The sequence below is a fragment of the Amblyraja radiata genome, chromosome 37, assembly GCF_010909765.2.
Source record: "Amblyraja radiata isolate CabotCenter1 chromosome 37, sAmbRad1.1.pri, whole genome shotgun sequence".
Lineage (NCBI taxonomy): Eukaryota > Metazoa > Chordata > Chondrichthyes > Rajiformes > Rajidae > Amblyraja > Amblyraja radiata.
Window position 1 is genome coordinate 17,573,614 of NC_045992.1, and position 23,771 is coordinate 17,597,384.

Consider the following 23,771-nt stretch of genomic DNA (forward strand, 5'->3'; position numbering starts at 1 on the left):
ATAAATCAGGGAAGGTAGTGCATCCGTGGATAACAAGGGAAATCAAGGATAGTATCAAAGCGAAGGATGATGCGTACAAATTAGCCAGAAAAAGCAGCATACTGGGAGAAATTCAGAGACCAGCAGAGGAGGACAAAGGGCTTAATTAGGAAAGGAAAAATAGATTATGAAAGAAAACTGGCAGGGAACATAAAAACTGACTGCAAAAGCTTTTATAGATATGTGAAAAGAAAGAGATTAGTTAAAACAAATGTAGGTCCCTTGCAGTCAGAAACAGGTGAGTTGATAATGGGGAACAAGGATATGGCGGACCAATTGAATAACTACTTTGGTTCCATCTTCACTAAGGAAGACATAAATAATCTGCCGGAAATAGCAGGGGACCGCTGGTCAAAGGAGTTGGAGGAATTGAGTGAAATCCAGGTTAGCCGGGAAGTGGTGTTGGGTAAATTAAATGGATTAAAGGCCGATAAATCCCCAGGGCCAGATAGGCTGCATCCCAGAGTACTTAAGGAAGTAGCTCCAGAAATAGTGGATGCATTAGTAATAATCTTTCAAAACTCTTTAGATTCTGGAGTAGTTCCTGAGGATTGGCGGGTAGCAAACGTAACCCCACTTTTTAAGAAGGGAGGGAGAGAGAAAACGGGGAATTACAGACCAGTTAGTCTAACATCGGTAGTGGGGAAACTGCTAGAGTCAGTTATTAAAGATGGGATAGCAGCACATTTGGAAAGTGGTGAAATCATTGGACAAAGTCAGCATGGATTTACAAAAGGTAAACCATGTCTGACGAATCTTATAGAATTTTTCGAGGATGTAACTAGTAGCGTGGATAGGGGAGAACCAGTGGATGTGGTGTATCTGGACTTCCAGAAGGCTTTCGACAAGGTCCCACATAAGAGATTAGTTTACAAACTTAAAGCACACGGCATTGGGGGTTCAGTATTGATGTGGATAGAGAACTGGCTGGCAAACAGGAAGCAAAGAGTAGGAGTAAACGGGTCCTTTTCACAATGGCAGGCAGTGACTAGTGGGGTACCGCAAGGCTCAGTGCTGGGACCCCAGCTATTTACAATATATATTAATGATCTGGATGAGGGAATTGAAGGCAATATCTCCAAGTTTGCGGATGACACTAAGCTGGGGGGCAGTGTTAGCTGTGAGGAGGATGCTAGGAGACTGCAAGGTGACTTGGATAGGCTGGGTGAGTGGGCAAATGTTTGGCAGATGCAGTATAATGTGGATAAATGTGAGGTTATCCATTTTGGTGGCAAAAACAGGAAAGCAGACTATTATCTAAATGGTGGCTGACTAGGAAAAGGGGAGATGCAGCGAGACCTGGGTGTCATGGTACACCAGTCATTGAAAGTGGGCATGCAGGTGCAGCAGGCAGTGAAGAAAGCGAATGGTATGTTAGCTTTCATAGCAAAAGGATTTGAGTATAGGAGCAGGGAGGCTCTACTGCAGTTGTACAGGGTCTTGGTGAGACCACACCTGGAGTATTGCGTACAGTTTTGGTCTCCAAATCTGAGGAAGGACATTATTGCCATAGAGGGAGTGCAGAGAAGGTTCACCAGACTGATTCCTGGGATGTCAGGACTGTCTTATGAAGAAAGACTGGATAGACTTGGTTTATACTCTCTAGAATTTAGGAGATTGAGAGGGGATCTTATAGAAACTTACAAAATTCTTAAGGGGTTGGACAGGCTAGATGCAGGAAGATTGCTCCCGATGTTGGGGAAGTCCAGGACAAGGGGTCACAGCTTAAGGATAAGGGGGAAATCCTTTAAAACCGAGATGAGAAGAACTTTTTTCACACAGAGAGTGGTGAATCTCTGGAACTCTCTGCCACAGAGGGTAGTCGAGGCCAGTTCATTGGCTATATTTAAGAGGGAGTTAGATGTGGCCCTTGTGGCTAAGGGGATCAGAGGGTATGGAGAGAAGGCAGGTACGGGATACTGAGTTGGATGATCAGCCATGATCATACTGAATGGCGGTGCAGGCTCAAAGGGCCGAATGGCCTACTCCTGCACCTAATTTCTATGTTTCTATATTTCTATGTTTCTATGTTTCTATCCATGTATCTGTCTAACTGCTTCTTAAATGTTGCAATAGTCCCTGCCTCAACTACCTCCTCTTGCAGCTTGTTCCATACACCTACCACCCTTTGGGTGAAAAATATACCCCTCAGATTCCTATTAAATCTTTTCCCCCTCACCTTAAACCAATGTCCTCTGCTCCTCGATTCACATACTCTGGACAAAAGACTCAACCATATCTATTCAAATCATGATTTTATACACATCTATTAGATCAATCCTCATCCTCCTGTGCTCCATGAAATAGAGTCCCAGCCTACTCAACCTCTCCCTATAGCTCTGGCCCTCTAGTCCTGGCAACATCCTCGTAAATCTTCACTGGACCCGTTCCAGTTTGATGACATCATTCCTATAACATGGTGCCCAGAACTGAATACAATACCCTGAATGCGGCCTCACCAACTTCTTATGCAACTGCAACATCTACAATTGCATCGCAATATTCCACAACTTACCCAGAGTAGACACGAGGCATCAAAGTTATCGCTGATTGTGTGGACTGCAAAATGCGATTTGATCCCGCCCGGGCCCACTGCGCTCGCGCAGAGAGACAGCGTTATTTTGCGTCGCTACTGTGTCACCGGCTTCCCCCAACTGCGCAGGCGGAGATGGTCGCAATTTTTTTCCCCCAAAATCATCCAGCGGGCGGGAACCAGAATTTCGGGTAAACGCTGATTGCGCTCCAATTTTATTTTCCTCGGGATTTTTTCATACTGTGGGAATAAAAGGGGGGTGCGAGCGCACCCAACGCACCCCCTCTTTGGACGGCCATGAGTGTACAGATACAGGATGGCGTGATTATAATGATATTGGCATGTGTATTTTTTTTTATTTCATGGACTTGTTTCTGCATTTGGGCTGTGATAACTAAGCTGTTTTAAAGTAATTGTTATATGTGCGCATGTCCCATTTACACACTGCTCTGTCATGTACCTGCAGGCATTCCACATTATACCGTACAACAGAGAAACACTGGACAAACTACTGACAGAGTCATTGAGGGGCAACATGCCTGCCAATGGCCTTCATATATTTGGAATTAATCAGCTGGAAGAGGATGATGTGTCTACAAGTAGGTGTTGATGTTGTTCTGGGGACTTTGAAGAGATGTAGAGATTGACTTCAAACATTATCTAAGTGATCTATATAACGGTAATCTATATCATTAAAGTGAACTTGATCCTAATTGCCCCAATTCCTTTAACTTTATTCGCAAGGAATAGGAGTGGAATTAGGCCATTCTGCCCATCAAGTCAATCATGGCTGGTCGATCTCTCCCTCCTAACCCCATTCTCCTGCCTTATCCCCATAACCTCTGACACCTGTTATTGGCCACTTATGGCCCTGAAATCATGTTCCTAGTGCAAGCAACATCCTCACAATGGCTCACGACTGCCTCCTGCTCTTCAGCTCCCAACAAGACCCAGAAGATCTAGAGGGGCCAGGTTTGAAGTGCATCTAGGTCCATCAATCCATTGATTGGAGCCACCTCTGGGTTCAAGTGGTGACTCGAGGGAAGCAGCAAGAATTTGGACGGGCCAGTGGTCAAGGAAGGACTACCCGTTACAGGGGTTTAAGTTACTAAAAGAGAAGATAGCGTGAAACTCTTTGTTCTGGATCGAGCCGAGAGGAACGGTACGTTATGGGAAAAGCAATTGGGGATCATTTTTAGCAGAGATACAGCGCGGAAACAGGCCCTTCGGCCCATCGAGTCTGCGACAACCAGCGATCCCCGCACACTAACACTATCCTACACACACTAGGGACAATTTTTTTACAATTTTGCCAAGCCAATTAACCTACAAACATGTATGTCTTTGGAGTGTGGGAAGAAACCGGAACACCTGGAGAAAACCCACGTGGTCACGGGGAGAACGTACAAACTCCGTACAGACAGCACCCATAGTCAGGATTGAACCCGTGTCCCTGGCGCTGTGAGGCAGCAACTCTAGCACTACACCATCATGTGCCAAAGCACTTCCCACAGAGAGGCAACATTTCAGATACACTCTCCAAAACAGCCATTGGGACTGAGGGCCAATTGAAAATGTCAACACATTTTAGGCCAGTTAAGGTTTATAGAGCAAACACTGGGGTGACGGTCACACACGGATCAACCATTACGATGTTGAATGGGTCAAAAGGCTGAATAGTCCAGTATAGACAACAAATGGTGGACAGGCAGCATCTCTGGAGAGAAGGAATGGGTGACGATTCGGGTCGACACCCTTCTTCAGACTGAGACCAGTCCAGGATTGACTGATTACTATCAGCATCCACACCATCACACCAGCAGGGTCATAGGTGACGTCAGGGAGGGGGTGCATATTCTACCATCAGGTGGGTGAGGTGGGTATTGATGGGGGTGGGGGCTGTGGAGAGGCACAGGAAGTTTGATGGCACGTAAGAGCAGGAGGGATTTCCAGCCGCTTCCTGTGTTGAATGAATGACAATAGACAATAGGTGCAGGAGTAGGCCATTTGGCCCTTCGAGCCAGCACCGCCATTCAATGTGATCATGGCTGATCATCCCCAATCAGTACCCCGTTCCTGCCTTCTCCCCATATCCTCTGACTCCACTATTTTTAAGAGCCCTATCGAGCTCTCTCATGAAAGCATCCAGAGATCCTGCCTCAGAGAATTCCACAGACTCACCACTCTCTGTGAGTAAAAGTGTTTCCTCGTCTCCGTTCTAAATGGCTTACCCCTTATTCTTAAACTGTGGCCCCTGATTCTGGACTCCCCCAACATCGGGAACATGTTTCCTGCCTCTAGCATGTCCAAGCCCTTAACAATCTTATATGTTTCAATGAGATCCCATCTCATCTTTCTAAACTCCAGAGTGTACAAGCCCAGCTGCTCCATTCTCTCAGCATATGACAGAATGAACAATACTTTATTGTCACAATTGACCGGTCTCAGTGATATTCTTTGTTTTGCTCACCCAGGGTATGCAATGAGTCGCCACATAAAGGGCCATGTAGTTACAAAGTATCCCGCGACGGCTCCTCCTTTGTTCCCCCTCGCCCCTCCCCCCTCACCCTACGCCCCTCTCCCTCACTCCACCCCCCCTTGCCCCTCCCCCTCACCCCACCCCCCTCGTCCCACCCCCACCTCACCCCACCCCCTCGCCCCTCACCCCACCCTCCTCGCCCATCACCCCACCCCCCCTTGCCCCACCCCCCTCGTCCCACTTCACCTCACCCCTCACCCCATCCCCCTCGCCCATCACCCCACCCCCCCTTGCCCCACCCCCCTCGTCCCACCTCACCTCACCCCTCACCCCTCACCCCACCCACCTCGCCCATCACCCCACCCCCCCCGCCCCTCCCCCCTCACGGCGGCCCCCCGACGCAGAGAGAGTTATGGTTTCTCCCTGCGGTGTGGTGACGTGTGTTTGCTCTCCCCACAGTTCAGCGGGACAAGGAGCTGCCGACCCTGCTTCACTTTGCAGCAAAGTACGGGCTGAAGAACCTGACTGCTGTGCTGCTGCAGTGCCCCGGCGCTCTGCAAGCCTACAGTGTGGCCAACAAGGACGGAGACTACCCCAACAACCTGGCCGAGAAGAGCGGCTACAAAGATCTCCGCCAGTTCATCGACGAATATGTGGTGAGCGTACGACACATCTAGGTCTTAAGTGAAAGGAGCAGAATTTGGTCATTCGGCCCATTCAAGTCTACTCCGCCATTCAATCATGGCTGATCTATCTCTCCCTCCCATCCCCATTCTGCCACCTTCTAGCCATAACCCCTGACACCTGTGCTAATCTATCTGTACCTTAACAATATCCATTGACTTGGCCTCTACAGCCGTCTGTGGCAAAGAATTCCGCAGATTCACCACCCTCTGACTAAAGAAATTCCTCCTCATCTCCTTCCTAAAGGTACGTCCTTTAATTTTGAGGCAATGACCTCTAGTCTTAGACTCTCCCACTAGTGGAAACATCCTCTCCACATCCACTCTATCCAAGCCTTTCACTATTCTGTACGTTTCAATGAGGTACCCACTCATTCTTCTAAACCTCCTCCAGTCAGCACATTCTTTCTCCCAAAATTGCTCACCATACTCCAAATGCGCTGACCAGCTCCTTATAGAGCCTCAACATTACGCCGCTGTTTTTGTATTCTATGTATTCTAGTGCTAGCATTGTGTTTGCCTTCCTTACTACCCATGTGCTCTGCATCTCACAGGCAGACACAAAACGCTGGAGAAACTCAGCAGGTCAGGCAGCATCTTTAGTTGTAGTTTAGAGAAACAGCTCAAACAGGCCCTGACCAAACAGTCGGCGCCGACCAGCAATCGCCACACGTTAGCACTATCCTACACACACTTGGGACAATTTACATTTACACCAAGCCAATTAATCTACATACCTGTACGTCTTTGGAGTGTGGGAGGAAAGCGGAGAATTCCACAGACTCACAACTCTCTGTGAGAAAAAGTGTTTCATCGTCTCTGTTCTAAATGGCTTCTCCTTATTCTTAAACTGTGGCCCCTGGTTCTGGACTCCCCCAACATCGGGAACATGTTTCCTGCCTCTAGCGTGTCCAAGCCCTTAACAATCTTACATGTTTCAATGAGATGCCCTCTCATCCTTCTAAACCCCATAGTGTACAAGCCCAGCTGCTCCATTCTCTCAGCATATGACAGTCCCGCAATCCCGGGAATTAACCTTGTAAACCTACGCTGCACTCCCTCAATAGCAAGAATGTCCTTCCTCAAATTAGGGGACCAAAACTGCACACAACTGCAGAGTAGACGTGATGGGCTGAATGCTCTATTTCTGCTTCTAGAACTTTTGAACTTATGAAGTTATTCTTGAAACCGGAGGAAAAGGAGTTTTGAGGCTCCATTCTGGGGTGGTTGTGAAAGGCATGATGCATTTGAAGGGTGAGGGAGAGTTCACGGCACAGGGGACAGGAGTGTCAGATCATGGCGCAGATAGAGAGCATGGTGTTTGTTTCCAAAAGGCCCAGGCACCTGCGGTCAGATGTATGTGTGAAGACTTGTTCAGGATGTGTGAATGAATGGCCGCCAAGCTTCCCTGCTCCGTACTTTGGTGTTGCAGACTGATGCATGAAGAAACACATCACCACATTAACACACACCTCACCACTTTCACACTTGCTAAGGATGAGAGGGTTTCTCATTGAAACATATAAGATTGTTAAGGGCTTGGACACGCTAGAGGCAGGAAACATATTCCCGATGTTGGGGGAATCCAGAACCAGGGGCCACAGTTTAAGAATAAGGAGTAAGCCATTTGGAACGGAGACGAGGAAACACTTTTTTTCACAGAGAGTGGTGAGTCTGTGGAATTTTCTGCCTCAGAAGGCGGTGGAGGCAGGTTCTCTGGATGCTTTCAAGAGAGAGCTAGATAGGGCTCTTTAAAAATGCGGAGTCAGGGGATATGGGGAGAAGGCAGGAACGGGGTACTGATTGGGGATGATCAGCCATGTTCACAATGAATGGCGGTGCTGGCTCGAAGGGCCGAATGGCCTACTCCTGCACCTATTGTCTATTGTCTGTTGTCTATTGTCTCAGTATGTTAACAGGTCAGATCTGGCCGGGATGTTTATGAAAACTGCAATGCTGGAAAAATCAAAGGTGGACAAAAAATGCTGGATGATGCTATTGCATGTTTCATTGACTGAAACCATCTTTAATATTCAAAATGAAAGCATTCCTATACACCACAGTTTGCTGGGCTGCTGGTGAATGTCCCCCCCCCCTCCACCACCCCTCCCACAAACTCCGCGGCATTTGCAATGTTACCGGATTTAACGCACCATTGTCTTTAGTTTGCTGCTGCAAGTAAGGATTTAATTGTTCCGTAGATAGACGCAAAGAGCTGGAGTAACTCAGCAGGGCAGGCAGCATCTCTGGAGAGACGGAATGGGTGATGTCTCGGGTCCAGACCCTTTTTCATTTTTCCCTTTTTGGTACAAGTGACAATCAAACACTCTTGAGCCTTAAGTTTAGTTTAGAGATACAGCACGGAAACAGGCCCTTCAGCCCACCGAGTCCACGCCGACCAGCGATCCCCGCACACTAGCACTATCATACACACTACAGACAAACTTACAATTTTTACGAAGCCACTTAATGGACAAACCTGTATGTCTTTGGAGCTTGGGAGGAAACCGGAGCATCCGGGGAAAACCCACGAGGTCACAGGAAGAACGTACAAACTCCGTACGAACAGCACCTATGGTCAGGATGGAGCCAGGTCTCTGGTGCTGTAAGGCAGCAACTCGACCACTGTGCCACCGTGCCCCTATTCCCCTGCTGTATCTTTAACTCTCCCTAAACTCCAAGCGGTGAGACACTTTCTCCTTTAAGGCACTCTTTAAAAGTCCTCATTCTTGTTCACCTGTCCAGTGTCTGCTTGTATGTTTAGGGCCCTATGTTCCATGGTCCATGTCAGACCTTTATTAATCCTCTCGTGACACAAGATCTGGCCCGGATGGTCAAAGGGAAAGTGAACCAAGCTGGGATAATGGCAGTGAATGTTGTGGACATGTGTACGGAGGTTTAGGCCCAGGGCTAGGGGGCCACCAACGATCACTGCTGTCCGACATAAAAGCACTACCCTTTCCTTTAGACTCTGGAGACACAGAGTGGATACAGGCCCCATGGCCCACCGAGTCCACGCCGACCAGTGACACTAGCACTATCCTACACAATAGGGACAATTAACAGAATCCAACTAACCTACAATCCTGAGATACACACAACCTGCTGGTAGAACTCAGCGGGACAGGCGGCATCTCTGGGGAGAAGGAATGGATGACGTTTCGGGTCGAGACCCTTTTTCAGACTGCGAGTTAGGGGAGCATAACTCTCAGTCTGAAGCTGGGTCTCAACCGAAAACATCACCCAATCCGTCTCTCCAGAGATGTTGCCTGTCCCGCTGAGATACTCCAGCCTTCTCCTGTCCATCGTTGGTCTAAACCAGCATCTGTAGTTCCTTCCTCCACGACCTACACACCTACATACCTGCACGCCGGGAGGAAACTGCAGCATCCGGATTGTGAAGTTAGAGGAAGGAATGTAGGTGGAAGGGGTGGGGGATGGGAGAAATAGATGCCAGTCCAGGTGAGGCATAGGGAGAGGAGGGGGGGTTATATGGGTATAGAGGGGAGATGGGGAGGGTTATGTTGTTACCTAAAATTGGGGAATTCAATGTTCATTGTTGGGTTGTAAACTACCGAAGCAAAATATGAGGAGTTGTTCCTTTAGTTAGGGCTTGCTTCCAATTTAAAATCTGTTCCTGTGATACGGGATGGTGTGGGGGAGGGTGTGTGGTGCTGGACGATGGACAATTGGACATGGATCTCACACATTGGACAGTGGGCCATGTTACATCTCCACCCAGTTTAACCGGCTGCCACTGAGACTGAATGTAACCCACCTCCCTCCAATTTAAACCACACTCCCCTTGCACTTTCCCACCGCTGATATTGACTCTTTCCCCAGTAACGTTCATTCTGTTTCACTCCCGCTAATTTTGCCACACCGGCTGAACACTTCCTGCATTCCAGATACTGACAGGTTCGGTCGCAGCTCCTACTGCTGCTGGAAACTAATTTTGCTTATCAAAAGTTGCGGCACGATGGCGCAGCGGTAGAGTGGACCACGTGAAGATTGCAACCTTCCACCCCAGGACAGTGTTGGTATACAGGGACTCGGTGGGCAGAAGGGCCTGTTTCCATGCTGTATCTCTAAACTAAAGTTGTTCTATCACCTCCAGTTATTGTTTTAGATTTCAAAAGGCAACCAACCTCCTCCCTGCCTACACTGCCGTTCATTCACCTGTGGTCCTCTGCTCTCTCTCTTCCCTGCTCTATTGTCCTCCAGCCACCTCTCCCAACGTTGCCTTCTCCTACATGAATCCATCCACACCCTACCCATCTCCACCAGCCTTCTCATTCTACCCCAGTCCCCTTCCACTGGCTTTAGCTGCTGCCCTCCAAGTCTCGACCTCTTGTTGGTAGATTTGGACCCCTTAACTGTGGGGGGATGTGCTGGCATTGGAGAGATCCAGAGGAGGTTTAGAACAATCCCGGGGATGATTTAGTTACCTTATGATGAGCGTTTGACGGCACTGGGCTTGTAATCGCTGGAGTTTAGAAGGATGAGGGGGCACCTCATTAAAACTTACCGAATTGTGAAAGGCCTGAATAGAGTGGATGTGGAGAGGATTTCCACTAGTGGGAGAGTCTAGCACCAGAGGCCACAGCCTCAGAATAAAATAATGTACCTTTACAAAGGAGATGAGGAGGAATTTCTTTAGTGGTGAATGTGTGGAATTCATTATATAGAAGGCTGTGGAGGCTGTCGTTAGGTATTTCTAAAGTGGAGATTGACAGGTTATTGATTAGTAAAGGAGTCAGGGGTTATGGGGCGAAGGCAGGAGAATGGGGTTGAGAGGAAAAGATAGATCAGCCACGATTGAATGGCGGTGTTGACCCAAAGGGCCGAACAGCCTAATTCTGTTCCTATGATTATGAACATAAACTTGGGTCATTCCCTCCTCACCTTCTCCTGCACGTCCCACTCCCCTCTACTGACACCCTAAAGACATCCATAGTAGTCTATAGTTGAGGTTAGTGTTGGGCAGTGTTCTCCATCCTGATAGCTACTGGGAAGAAGCTGTTCCTGAACCAGGAGGTCACGGTTCCCAGGCTCCTGTACCTTCTTCCCGATGGTAGTGGCAAAATGAGAGTGTGGTCAGTGTAGTGTGGGTCTTTAAGAAGGAACTGCAGATGCTGGAAAATCGAAGGTAGACAAAAGTGCTGGAGAAACTCAGCGGGTGCAGCAGCATCTATGGAGCGAAGGAAATAGGCAACGTGGCACGTTGCCTATTTCCTTCGCTCCATAGATGCTGCTGCACCCGCTGAGTTTCTCCAGCACTTTTGCATACCTAGTGTGGGTAGGCATGTTGTGCAATGGCCACTGCCTATAACTCCATCCACAGCTGCTCTTCACTAAGCGAGTGCAACTCAGATTCCATTCGTGCATTTAGATCATGTCAAGAGTCAAGTGTTTCATTGCCACTTATACTGACAACACAACAATGCCATTCCTTCTTGCTGCTGCTTAACAGACCTGTAAGTGTAATAACACATGGATAAATATATAACAATAAAAAATACAATAAAGTAATAACCCTAATTCTAAGTCAAGAGTGTTTTAGTCATATGTCCCAGATAGAACAATGAAATTCTTGCTTGCAGCAGCACAACAGAACATGTATTCATAATAAATAATATGATAAACGAGAGAAAAACAAAGTTCAGTGTATATACATACACATACTCACATATGTTTATATATATTTGTACACACATACTCAAAAAAAAACAATAACAGTGCACCAGTAATAATAATTATAATAGTTTATTGTAGTCCAGAGCTTAGAAAACATAAAAAATAGGTGCAGGAGGAGGCCATTCATTGTGATTATGGCTGATCGTCCCCTATCAATAACCCGTGCCTGCCTTCTCCCCATATTCCTTGACTCCAATAGCCCCTAGAGCTCTATCTTTAACTCTCTCTTAAATCCATCCAGTGACTTGGCCTCCACTGCCCTCTGTGGCAGGGAATTCCACAAATTCACAACTCTCTGGGTGAAAACGTTTTTTTCTCACCTCAGTCTTAAATGGCCTCCCCTTTATTCTAAGACTGTTACAGCTTATGAGGTTGTAGTGTTTAATAGCCTGATGGCTGCAGGGGAGAAGCTGCTCATGAACTGGACGTGACAATTCTCAGGCTGTATTAATGTGACCTTAATGGTGCAGAACGGAAGTGGTAGTCCAGCTAAAGACAGTTCATAGTAGTCTAGAGTTGAGGTTAGTGTTGTGCAATGTTCTCCATCCTGATAGTTACTGGGAAGAAGCTGTTCTTGAACCAGGAGGTCACGGTTCCCAGGCTCCTGTACCTTCTTCCCGATGGTAGTGGCAAAATGAGAGTGTGGTCAGTGTAGTGTGGGTCTTTAAGAAGGAACTACAGATGCTGGAAAATCAAAGGTGGACAAAAGTGCTGGAGAAACTCAGCGGGTGCAGCAGCATATATGGAGCGAAGGAAGTAGGCAACGCTGAGACCGGAGATGCAACCTGACCCGCTGAGTTACTCCAGCACTTTGACACTTTTTTTTTGTAAACCAGCATCTGCAGTTCCCTGTTTCTATGGGGAAGGGATACAACGGGATCTTGAGTGCAGTCCATAGCTCCTTGGAGGTCGCAACACAATTAGATAGAGTGGTGAAGACGGCATGAAGCACACTTGTTTTATTGTTCTGGGGTGTCCAGTACAAATGTCAGGATGTCATGCTCCAGCTGTATGAAGCATTGGTTAAGCTGCTCAGCCTGTGGTGCGGTGTGAGTGGGGGAGAGAGTTGACTCTGACAGATTCACTTGCTGATTACAGGAAACGGCAGATATGCTGAAGACTCATCTCAAAGAGGAGATGTGCGACCAAATGAAGGGGAAGGAGAACGACGACTTGTACGAGTCGATGGCAACAGTGTCCAAAGACATCCTGATGAAGTGCAGCTTGAATCCCGGCTGCGATGAGGACATCTACGAGTCGATGATGGAGATGCTGCCTCCCTCTGGCATCATGGAGGACACCTGTGAGTCTGAGCACAGCCCTGTGGCTCCAGCACTGGCACAGAGACTGAATTATCTTCAGCTCAGTTCAATTCAGTTCAGTTTGGTTCATATTGGTTTTAATTTAGTTTTGTTCTGTTCCATTCAGTTCAGTTTAATATACAGTGCATTCAGAAAGTATTCAAACCCCTTCACTTTTTCCACATTTTGTTACGTTGCAGCCTTATTCTAAAATGGATTAAATTCTTTTTTTTATCATCAATCCACACACAATTACCCATAGTAAAAAAGTGAAAACAGGTGTTTAGAAATGTTTGCAAAGTAATTAAAAATAAATCTGAAATATCATTTACATAAGTATTCAGACCCTTTACTCAGTACTTTGTTGAGGCACCTTTGGCAGCGATTACAGCCTCAAGTCTTCTTGGGTATCACGCTACAAGCTTGGCACACCTGTATTTGGGTAATTTCTCCCATTCTTCTCTGCAGATCCTCTCAAGCTCTGTCAGGTTGGATGGGGAGCATCGATGCACAGCTATTTTCAGGTCCCTCCAGAGATATTCGATCTGGTTCAAGTCCGGGCTCTGGCTGGGCCACTTACGGACATTCACAGACTTGTCACAAAGCCACTCCTGCATTGTCTTGGCTGTGTGCTTAGGGTGGTTGTCCTGTTGGAAGGTGAACCTCCGCCCCAGTCTGAGGTCCTGAACACTCTGGAGCAGGTTTTCATCAAGGATCTCTCTGTACTTTGCTCCGTTCATCTTTCTCTCGATCCTGACCAGTCTCCCAGTTCCTGCCACTGAAAAACATCCCCACAGCATGATGCTGCCACCACCATGCTTCACCGTAGGTATGGTATTGGACAGGTGATGAGCGGTGCCTGGTTTCCTCCAGACGTGACACTTGGCATTCAGGCCAAAGAGTTCAATCTTGGTTTCATCAGACCAGAGAATCTTGTTTCTCATGGTCTGAGTCCTTTAGGTACCTTTTGGCAAACTCCAAGCGGGCTGTCATGTGTCTTTTACAGAGGAGTGGCTTCCATCTGGCCACTCTACCATAAAGGCCTGATTGGTGGAGTGCTGCAGATATAGTTGTCCTTCTAGAAGGTTCTCCAATCTCCGCAAAGGAACTCTGGAGCTCTGTCAGAGTGACCATCCTCCCTGACCAAGGCCCTTCTCCCCCGATTGCTCAGTTTGGCCGGGCGGCCAGCTCTATGAAGAGTCCTGGTGGTTTCAAATTTCTTCCATTTAAGAATGACGGAGGCCACTGTGCTCTTCGGGACCTGCAATGCTGCAAAAATTGTTTTAAACCTTCCCCCAGATCTGTGCCTCGACACAATCCTGTTTCGGAGATCTACAGACAATTCCTTCGTCTTCATGGCTTGGTTTTTGCTCTGACATGCACTGTCACTGCGGGACCTTATATAGACAGGTGTGTGCCTTTCCAAATCATGTCCAATCAATTTAATTTACCACTTGTGGACTTCACTCAAGTTGTAGAAACATCTCAAGGATAATCAATGGAAACACGATGCACCAAAGCTCAATTTTTAGTGTCATAGCAAAGGGTCTGAATATTTATGTAAATGTGATATTTCAGTTATTTCTTTTTAATTACTTTGCAAAAATTTCTAAACGCCTGTTTTCGCTTTTTTATTATGGGTTATTGTGTATAGATTGATGATTAAAAAAAATAATTTAATCCATTTTAGAATAAGGCTATAACGTAACAAAATGTGGAAAAAGTGAAGGGGTCTGAATACTTTCTGAATGCACAGTAGTTTAATTTTGTTCAGTTCTGTTTAGCTTAGTTCCATTTAGTTGAGAGATACAGTGTGGAAACAGGCCCTACGGACGACACAGTACACGCCAACCAGCAATCGCCCCATACACTGATCCTATCCAACATATTAGGGACAATTTACAGAAGCCAATTAACCTACAAACCTGCACACCTTTGGAGTGTGGGAGGAAACCAGAGCACCCGGAGAAAACCATTGTAGTCGAAGGGAGAACGTGCAAACTCCACACAGACAGCATCCATGGTTAGGATCGAACCCGGGTCTCTGGCACTGTAAGGCAGTGGCTCTATCATCGCGTCACCATGATGAGACCAGGCCTGATGTCTCAGAGCTCCTAGTCTCGGCCACTGGTCAGTGCGAAGTGTCAGGGCGTGGGGATGAATAGCCAGGACTATTGGCATAGATAATGTCAATGCACAGATTCTTTTATCCAAGATAAGTGAATCAAGACCCAGAGGACTTAGGTTTAAGGTGAGAGTGGAAAGATTTAATAGGAACCTGAGGGGCAACCTGTTCACACAGAAGGTGGTGGATGTATGGAAAGAGAGGTAGTTCCAGAATGTTCTCCAGAAAGTGCAGGAGTAACTCAACAGGTCAGGCAGCATTTCCGTGTGACTGCGTGGGTTTTCTCCAGGTGCCCCGGTTTCCTCCCACACTCAAAGACATGCAGGTTTCTGGTTTAATTGGCCTCTGTAAATTTTCTCCAGTGTGTACGACGTGAAACAGAGATAACATAGAACCAGCGTGCGGGGAAGCGCTCAAAATTATACATTTATGCCATAACACCAGGATAAGCGCTCAACCAAGAAAATCAGGCCCAAAGCCAACGTACTATCTAAACTGATTATACTAAGGACAATAACTAACTCTATATTCAATAATCAGCTACCTACATATTAACACAATTGTGTAAGATGCAAGTATATCATTGAGGTTAGATACAAAAAGCTGGAGTAACTCAGCGGGACAGGCAGCATTTCTGGAGAGAAGGAATGGGTGACGTTTTGGGTCGAGACCCGTATTCAGTCTGATTAAGTCACCCGTTCCTTCTCTTCAGAGATGCTGCCTGTCCCGTTGAGTTACTCCAGCATTTTGTGTCTATCTTCGGTTTAAACCAGCATCTGCAGTTCCCTCTTACATAAATCATTGAGGTTTTCAAATGGGTACTTCCCTTCACTGGTGATTTGTTGAGTTAGGCCTGTCACACCTCAGGAAGGCTCAACAGTTAGTTGTGGTGTCCCAGAACCTTCTGCTTAATGTATAAGCAGGTTTTGGCACAAAAGTTAATGTTTGAATTGATTGTGTGGTTTCTGTGTGACAACATTTCAATCAAACTTCTTGCAGATGTGTCTATGACCAAAGCATCTGATGTGGCCCCTTCATCTCCATTCTCCCCTCAATCCTTTGGCCCTAAAAAGGATTCCATACTGAGAAGCTTCCTTCAAGGTGAGTTGAATACTTACCCTTTCATTCCATCATAAGGTCATAAGGAATAGTAGAACTAGGCCATTCGGCCCATCAAGTCTACTTCGCCATTCAATCATGGCCGATCTATCTCTCCCTCCTAACCCCTTTCTCCTGCCTCCTTCCCATAACCTCTGACTCCCGTACTAATCAATAATCTATCTATCCCTGCCTTATAAATATCCACTGAGAGCCTCCACAACTTTCTGTGGCCAATAAATAAATGAACAAATCCTCCTGAAGATCTGCATGGGAACATTAGGCAGATGTTAGGGATACAGTGTGGAAACGCCAGGCCCTTCAGCCCACGGAGTCCATCTAGACCAGCCATCGCCGCACACCAGCACCATCCTACATACTCGGGACAATTTACAATCTGTACCAAAGTCAATTAACCTACAAACCTGTATGTCTTTGGAGTGTGGGTGGAAACTGAAGCACCCGGAGAAAACCCACGTGGTCACAGGCAGAACGTACAAACTCCGTACAGACAGCACCTGTGGTCAGGATCGAACCCGGGTCTCCGGCGCTATAAGGCAGCAACTCTATCTGTGCCAATCCCTGAATCTGATTAGAGTCATACATCGTGTAAACAGACCCTTCTGCCCAACTTGCCCGTGCTAACCATTAGTGGGCCTTGGGATATATGGGGAAGCTGCCGGGACCCCCATGGCCACGCACGGCAACAGGCCTGGCTCGCTGCTACAAAGGAAGAAGGAACCGGGGGGCCGCGGCCTGCGGGGGGAAGCTAGGAAGCCGCCGAACTCGGCCTCGGACACCGGCCGGAGAGTCAAGGAGGAGGGAGCTACTGGCCACGCCGGACGTGAGGAGTGGGCTTGTGGGAGAGGGATCGGGGTATTGCCCCCAGAGCCTTCAAGCTCGGATGCGGGAGGCGCCCCTCCCAGGACACAGAGGTGGTCGGGCGAGGAAAGGGACGTTGGTTGGCGGTCCGAGCCAGTTGAGGGTGATGGAGGAGGCCCTGCCGCAGCCTGGGGCTCGCCTGAATCGGGAGCCGCTCCAGTACATTGAGCGCCTGGACCGGACTTTGGAGTTTTGCAAAATATGGTGACTCGTGCATGTGTGACCTCTGCAAAATGAATTTCACTGTTACAGCACACGGGACTATAAGGCACCATTAAAGTATTGCCCATCTTCATCCAAAGGCTTGTTCCTTCCCCAGAGGGTCCAGTTAGATTGTGATTTGGTGCTTTCCTGCAGAGTACCCCAGTCAGTCAGCGACATGTTGACCTCCAAACCTGGCTTGGAGTGGGCCCCTCTCGTGGGCCAGTGGCACCAAACCCATCCTTGGCCCCTGGATCTACACATCATCCCGCTGGTCAGTGCTTCCTTCATGTGCTACACCTTGCTCTCAATGTCAGTAAGACCAAGGAACTGATTGTGGACTTTGGAAGAGGAGGAATGAAGACCCACAAACATGTCTATATCGACGGGTCAATGGTGGAGAGAGTCAAAAGCTCTAAATTCCTGGGCATGCACATTTTAGTTTATTTCGAGATACAGCTCGGAAACATAGAAACATAGAAAATAGGTGCAGGAGGAGGCCATCCAGTCTTTCATTGTGATCATGGCTGGTCGTCCCCTATCAATAACCCGTGCCTGCCTTCTCCCCATATCCCTTGACTCCACTAGCCCCTAGAGCTCTATCTAACTCTCTTAAATCCATCCAGTGACTTGGCCTCCACTGCCCTCTGTGGCAGGGAATTCCATAAATTCGCAACTCTGGGTGAAAAAGATTTTTCTCACCTCAGTCTTAAATGACCCCCCTTTATTCTAAGACTGCGGCCCCTGGTTCTGGACTCGCCCAACATTGGGAACATTATTCCTGAATCTAGCTTGTCCAGTCCTTTTATAATTTTATATGTTTCTATAAGATTGCCCCTCATCCTTCTAAACTCCAGAGAATACGAACCTAGTCTTTTCAATCTTTCCTCATATGGCAATCTCGCCATCCCAGGGATCAATCTCGTGAACCTACGCTGCACTGCCTCAATCTCAAGGATGTCCTTCCTCAAATTAGGAGACCAAAACTGGACACAATACTCCAGATGTGGTCTCACCAGAGCCCTATACAACTGCAGAAGAACCTCTTTACTCCTATACTGAAATCCTCTTGTTATGAAGGCCAACATTCCATTAGCTTTCTTCACTGCCTGCTGTACCTGTAAGCCAACTTTCAGTGACCGGTGTACAAGGATGCCCAGGTCTCACTGCACCTCCCCCTTACCTAACCTAACCCCATTGAGATAATAATCTGCCCCCTTGTTTTTGCCGCCAAAGTGGATAACCTCACATTTATCTATATTATACTGCATCTGCCACGCATCTGCCCACTCACTCAACCTGTCTAGGTCACCCTGCAACCTCCTAACATCCTCTTCACAGTTCACACTGCCACCCAGCTTTGTGTCATCTGCAAACTTGCTAGTGTTGCTCCTAATTCCCTCTTCCAAATCATTAATATATATGGTAAACAGTTGCGGCCCCAACACCGAGCCTTGCGGCACTCCACTCGCCACTGCCTGCCATTCTGAAAAGGTCCCGTTCACTCCTACTCTTTGCTTCCGGTCTGCCAACCAATTTTCTATCCATGTCAACACCCTACTCCCAATACCATGTGCTCTAATTTTAGTCACCAGTCTCCCGTGCGGGACCTTATCAAAGGCTTTCTGAAAGTAGATACACTACATCCACCGGCACCCCTTCATCCATTTTACTTGTCACATCCTCAAAAAATTCCAGAAGATTAGTCAAGCATCATTTCCCTTTCATAAATCCATGTTGACTTGGACTAATCCTTTTACTGCTATCCAAATGCCCTATTATTACCTCTTTAATAATTGACTCCAGCATCTTTCCCACCACCAAAGTCAGGCTAACTGGTCTGTAATTCCCCATGTTCTCTCTCGCTCCTTTCTTGAAAAGTGGGATAACATTAGCTATCCTCCAATCCACAGGTACTGTTCCTGAATCTATTGAACATTGGAAAATGATCACCAATGCGTCCACTATTTCTAGAGCCACCTCCCTGAGGACCCTGTGATGCAGACCATCAGGTCCAGGGGTTTTATCATCCTTCAGTCCCATTAGCCTACCCAATACTATTTCTCGCCTAATGACAATTTCTTTCAGTTCCTCTACCCCCTTAGATCCTCTGTCCTCCAGTACATCTGGGAGATTGTTTGTGTCTTCCTTAGTGAAGACAGATCCGAAGTACCTATTCAACTCTTCTGCCATTTCCTTGTTGCCCATAATAATTTCACCCGTGTCTGCCTTCAAGGGACCCACATTTCACTTTGCTGCTCTTTTCCCCTTAACATATCTAAAGAAGCTTTTACTGTCCTTCTTTACATTCCTGGCCAGCTTCCCCTCGTACTTCATCTTTTCAGCCCATATTGCCCGTTTTGTTTCCTTCTGTTGTCCTATTAAAGTTTCCCAATCCTCTGGCTTCCGGCTACTCTTTGCTGTGTTATACATCTTTGCTTTTAGTTTTATTCTATCCCTAGTTTTATTCTATCCCTAACTTCCCTTGTCAGCCACGGTTGCCTCCTACTCCCCTTAGAATCTTTCTTCCTTTTTGGAATGAAATGATCCTGCGTCTTCAGGATGCCCAGAAATTCCTGCCATTGCTGTTCCACCGTCATTCCTGCTAGGATCCCTTTACAGTCTACCTTGGCCAGCTCCCCTCTCATGCCTTCATAGTCCCCTTTGTTCAACTGCATCACTGCCACATCTGATTTAACCTTCTCCTTCTCAAATTGCAGATTAAAACTAATCATATTATGATCCCTACCTCAAAGAGGTTCCTTTACCTCGAGTTCTCTTATCATATCCTCCAAAGAGGCCCTTCGGCCCATCTTGTCCGCACCGACCAGTGATCACCGCACATTAACACTACCCAACACACACTAGAGACAATGTCAATCCAATTAATCTACAAACCTGTACATCTTTGGAGTGTGGGAGGCAGGAGCTCTACCGCTGCACCACCATGCTGCCCAGATCTCTGAAGATCGTTCCTGGACCCAGCACACTGATGCAATTATAAACAAAAGCCCATCAACCCCTCTGCTTTCTGAGAAGGTTGCAGAGATTTGGAATGTCAGAACGGCAGCCAGCATCATCAGAGACCCACACCACCCTGGCTACACTCAGCCAGCATCATCAGAGACCCACACCACCCTGGCCACAATCAGCCAGCATCATCAGAGACCCACACCACCCTGGCCACGCTCTCATTTCACCCCTGCCATCGGGAAGAAGATATGGGAACCTGAAATCTGTAATGTCCAGGTTCAGGTGCAGCTTCTTCCCGACAGCCATCAGGCTATTAAACACTACAAATAAGCTCCGAACAACCTCCAGATAAGCTCTGAACTGCATGGACTTGGGGGCATTGGTTTTGTCTTTTTGCACTATCATTGTATATATATATATACAACACATACATATATATGTGTACATATATATATATATATATATACACACACACATACACATACATACTTAATATATATATATATATATATATTAACACTTGTAAAGTTCCATCAGCGATGTCTTTGAAGCAGCTTAAATAGGGAAGGCAGAAGAACCAACGTCAGCGTGCTGAATGAAGCAAAAACATCTAGCATCGAAGCCTTCGTCATCAAGAACCAACTAAGATGGGCCGGTCATGTTGTTCGGGTGGAAGACGAGTGTCTACCAAAGCAAACCTTCTACTCCCAGCTTAAAGAAGGCAAACGTAATAGAGGCGGACAAAAGAAGAGATTCAAAGACACCTTAAAATCCAGCATGAAGAAATGTGCAATCGACATCGACAATTGGGAAACCAATGCCAAGGACAGGAAACTCTGGCAAACCATCATCCATGAAGGAACAGCGACCTTCGAAGCCAAGAGATGCGCAGAATTAGAAGAAAAGAGAAGAAACGGAAAGAGAGGCAGCAACAACTAAAGCCCGATCTGCCATCTGGAATTACCTGTCCTGAGTGTCGAAGAACTTTCAAAGCCAGGATTGGACTCATAAGCCACCTGAGAGTCCATAAATACAACAGAACGTACCCATCATCCTCGACCTCGAGGTGTACCCACGATACGATACATATATTTCGGTTCTCGACCCGAAACGTCACCCATTCCTTCTCTCTAGAGATGCTGCCTGGCCCGCTGTGTTACTCCAGCATTTTGTGCCTAACTCAGCGGAACAGGCAGCATCTCTGGAGAGAAGGAATGGGTGACGTTTCGGGTCAAAACCATTCTTCGTTATGTATTGAACTTCTTTTTACTTATTATACTGTTTACAGATGTACTATGTTTACATATTGTGTTGTGCTGCTGCAAGTATGAGTTTCATTGTTCTGTTTGGAACATACTGTATGATAATCAAACACTCTTGACTATACTGCAACTTTCCCTAGCACTGTCCCATGTAAAATATGATCTGCTTGAGGAACGCAGCGAGTCGACCCACATCCATTCAGGCAACGGGATGATCAGCCTTTCAGGCCCGAAACGTCGCCTATTTCCTTCGCTCCATAGATGCTGCTGCACCCGCTGAGTTTCTCCAGCATTTTTGTGTACCTGAGACCCTGTATGAGTCCTGATGCAGTCTTGATCTGAGAGGTTGCCTCCACATGTGCTGCTTGGCCCACTGAGCTGCCCCGACAGATTGGCCATTACTCCAGATACCATCTCTTGGTGCTGGAATTAAGAGATCAAAAGGTCATGAGTAATGGGAGCAGAATTAGGCCATTCGACCCATCAAGTCTACTCCACCTTTCAAGACAAGAGACAGTCCCGTGTATGGCCATTGTTTAACCTGTTTGCTTGCTTTCTATTGCAGGGCAGATGCAGTATGATGCTTTTGCAGAGGCAGAAGAGGGCACATACGATACGATGATAGAAGGCGGCCAGGCTCCAGAGATCGTGAACCGACCTCCAGCTCCTAACCCAAGAATGCCGCCCATCGGCAACATTGATGACGTGGTGCCCTACATTTCCAAAGGTGCTGAGGCAGTGTTCAAATTAACGATAAACTGGTTCTTGTTGGTTGGTGCTGACCCAGTGGGCTGAAGGGTCTCGACCCAAAACATCGCCATGCTTTAGTTTAGTTTATTGTCATGTGTACCGAGGTAGAGTGAAAATCTTTTGTCGCGTGCTATCCAGTCAGCGGAAAGACAACACATGATTACGATCGAGGTTATGCAGTTTATAGATACAGTACATGATAAGAGAATAACATTTAGTGCAAGCTAAAGCCAGCAAAGTCCGAACAAGGATAGTCCGAGGGTCACCAGTGAGGTAGGTAGGCTGATCTATTCCTATTCTCCAGAGATGCTGCCTGACCCGCTAAATTACTGCAGCTTTTTTATGTCTGTCTTTAGGCTGAAGGGTCTGTTGTTTGACTGTGCTGTACAACTTGTGTTTCTTCTGTATCGAAACTCAATGGAAAATTCTGTGTTACTTCTGCTTCTGTTTGCAATCACCTGACCTGCAAACACTTCCCCTTCTCATTTCAAAAGTTATTTATGAATGAGGCTTTTATTTCACTGAAATATCTCAGTTTCCTGTTTCCAAATAAGTTTTTTGTTTCCTTTAAGCCTTTTGCAAGTGTTGCAAGGGCTCGGAGGCCCAGTGGCCTTTGTCCCACAGACTGGACTTTGCAGACTAGTTCATTTTAGCAGTGGCTGGTTTTAGCTTAATGTTTGCATTACCTGGTGCATTGCAAGAGCAGTTAGCATATATATTAGAAAAATGTCTTCAGATTTTAGAAATACAGCGTGAAAACAGCCCACCGAGTCCTGCCGACTAGCGATCACCTGTACACCAGCACTAGCCTGCACACCAGAGACATTTTACCATGTTTACCAAAGCCAAAAACCTGCACATCTTTGGAGTGTGGGAGGATACCAGCGCACCCGTAGGCCAGCCAGGCGGTCACAGGGAGAACGTGCAAACTTCGTTCAGGCAGCACACGCGGTGAAAAGAAAGCCGAAGAAAAAACTACAGGTGCTGTAAATCTGAAATAAGTTCAGAGAATGTTGGAGAATGCTGTCCAGGTGTCACAGTGGCACAGCGGTAGAGCTGCTGCCTTACAGCGCCATTGACCTGGGTTCCATCCCGACTACGGACGTCTAGCCTAATCCTGCTCCTGCAATTTATGAATTTATGTGGGAGGAAACCCAGAGCACCCGGAGGAAACCCGGAGGAATGCGGTCACAGAGAGAATGTGAACATTCCAGGCAGATATTTGTAAGGTGGAGATTGACAGATTCTTGATTAATAAGGGTGTCGGGGATTATGGGGAGAAGGCAGGAGAATGGGGTTGAGAGGGAGAGATAGATCAGCCATGATTGAATGGTGAAGTAGACTTGATGGGCTGAATGGCCTAATTCTGCTCCTATCACTTATGAATTTATAAATCCCTTCCACTATCTCCTCCTTCTCTCCTTCAACAACCCTTCAACATTACTTGTTCAAGCATTTGGTGTGTTGCGTGCAGTTCTGGTCACCCCATTACGTGGAGGGTTTGGAGTATTATCTACAAGGAGAGCTTGGGCAGACTTGGGTTGTTCCTCTGGAATTGCAGCATTTGATGGAACACACAAAGTATATAAAATTATGAGAGGCATAGATAGGGCAGACAATCACAACCTTGCTCCTAGAGTGGAAATGACACATACTAGAGGGCACAGCTTTAAGGTGAGAGGGGCAAAGTTCAAAGGAGATGTGCGGGGCAAGTTTTGTTTCATGGTGGGTGCCTGGAACACATTGTC

At 47.0% G+C, this 23,771-nt stretch overlaps 1 protein-coding gene across 3 annotated transcripts in view; it reads left to right on the forward strand.

Annotated features, from left to right (window-relative positions):
- The window catches only part of pik3ap1 (phosphoinositide-3-kinase adaptor protein 1), a 148,259-nt gene that overhangs the window by 82,103 nt on the left and 42,385 nt on the right, over nt 1–23,771 (forward strand). For all 3 annotated transcript variants that reach the window (XM_033012490.1, XM_033012491.1, XM_033012492.1), the window contains exons 6-10: nt 3,039–3,171; nt 5,511–5,707; nt 12,530–12,734; nt 15,857–15,958; nt 21,839–22,000. In XM_033012490.1, the coding sequence (XP_032868381.1) occupies nt 3,039–3,171; nt 5,511–5,707; nt 12,530–12,734; nt 15,857–15,958; nt 21,839–22,000 (799 nt within the window). The remainder of the gene's footprint in view (nt 1–3,038; nt 3,172–5,510; nt 5,708–12,529; nt 12,735–15,856; nt 15,959–21,838; nt 22,001–23,771) is intronic.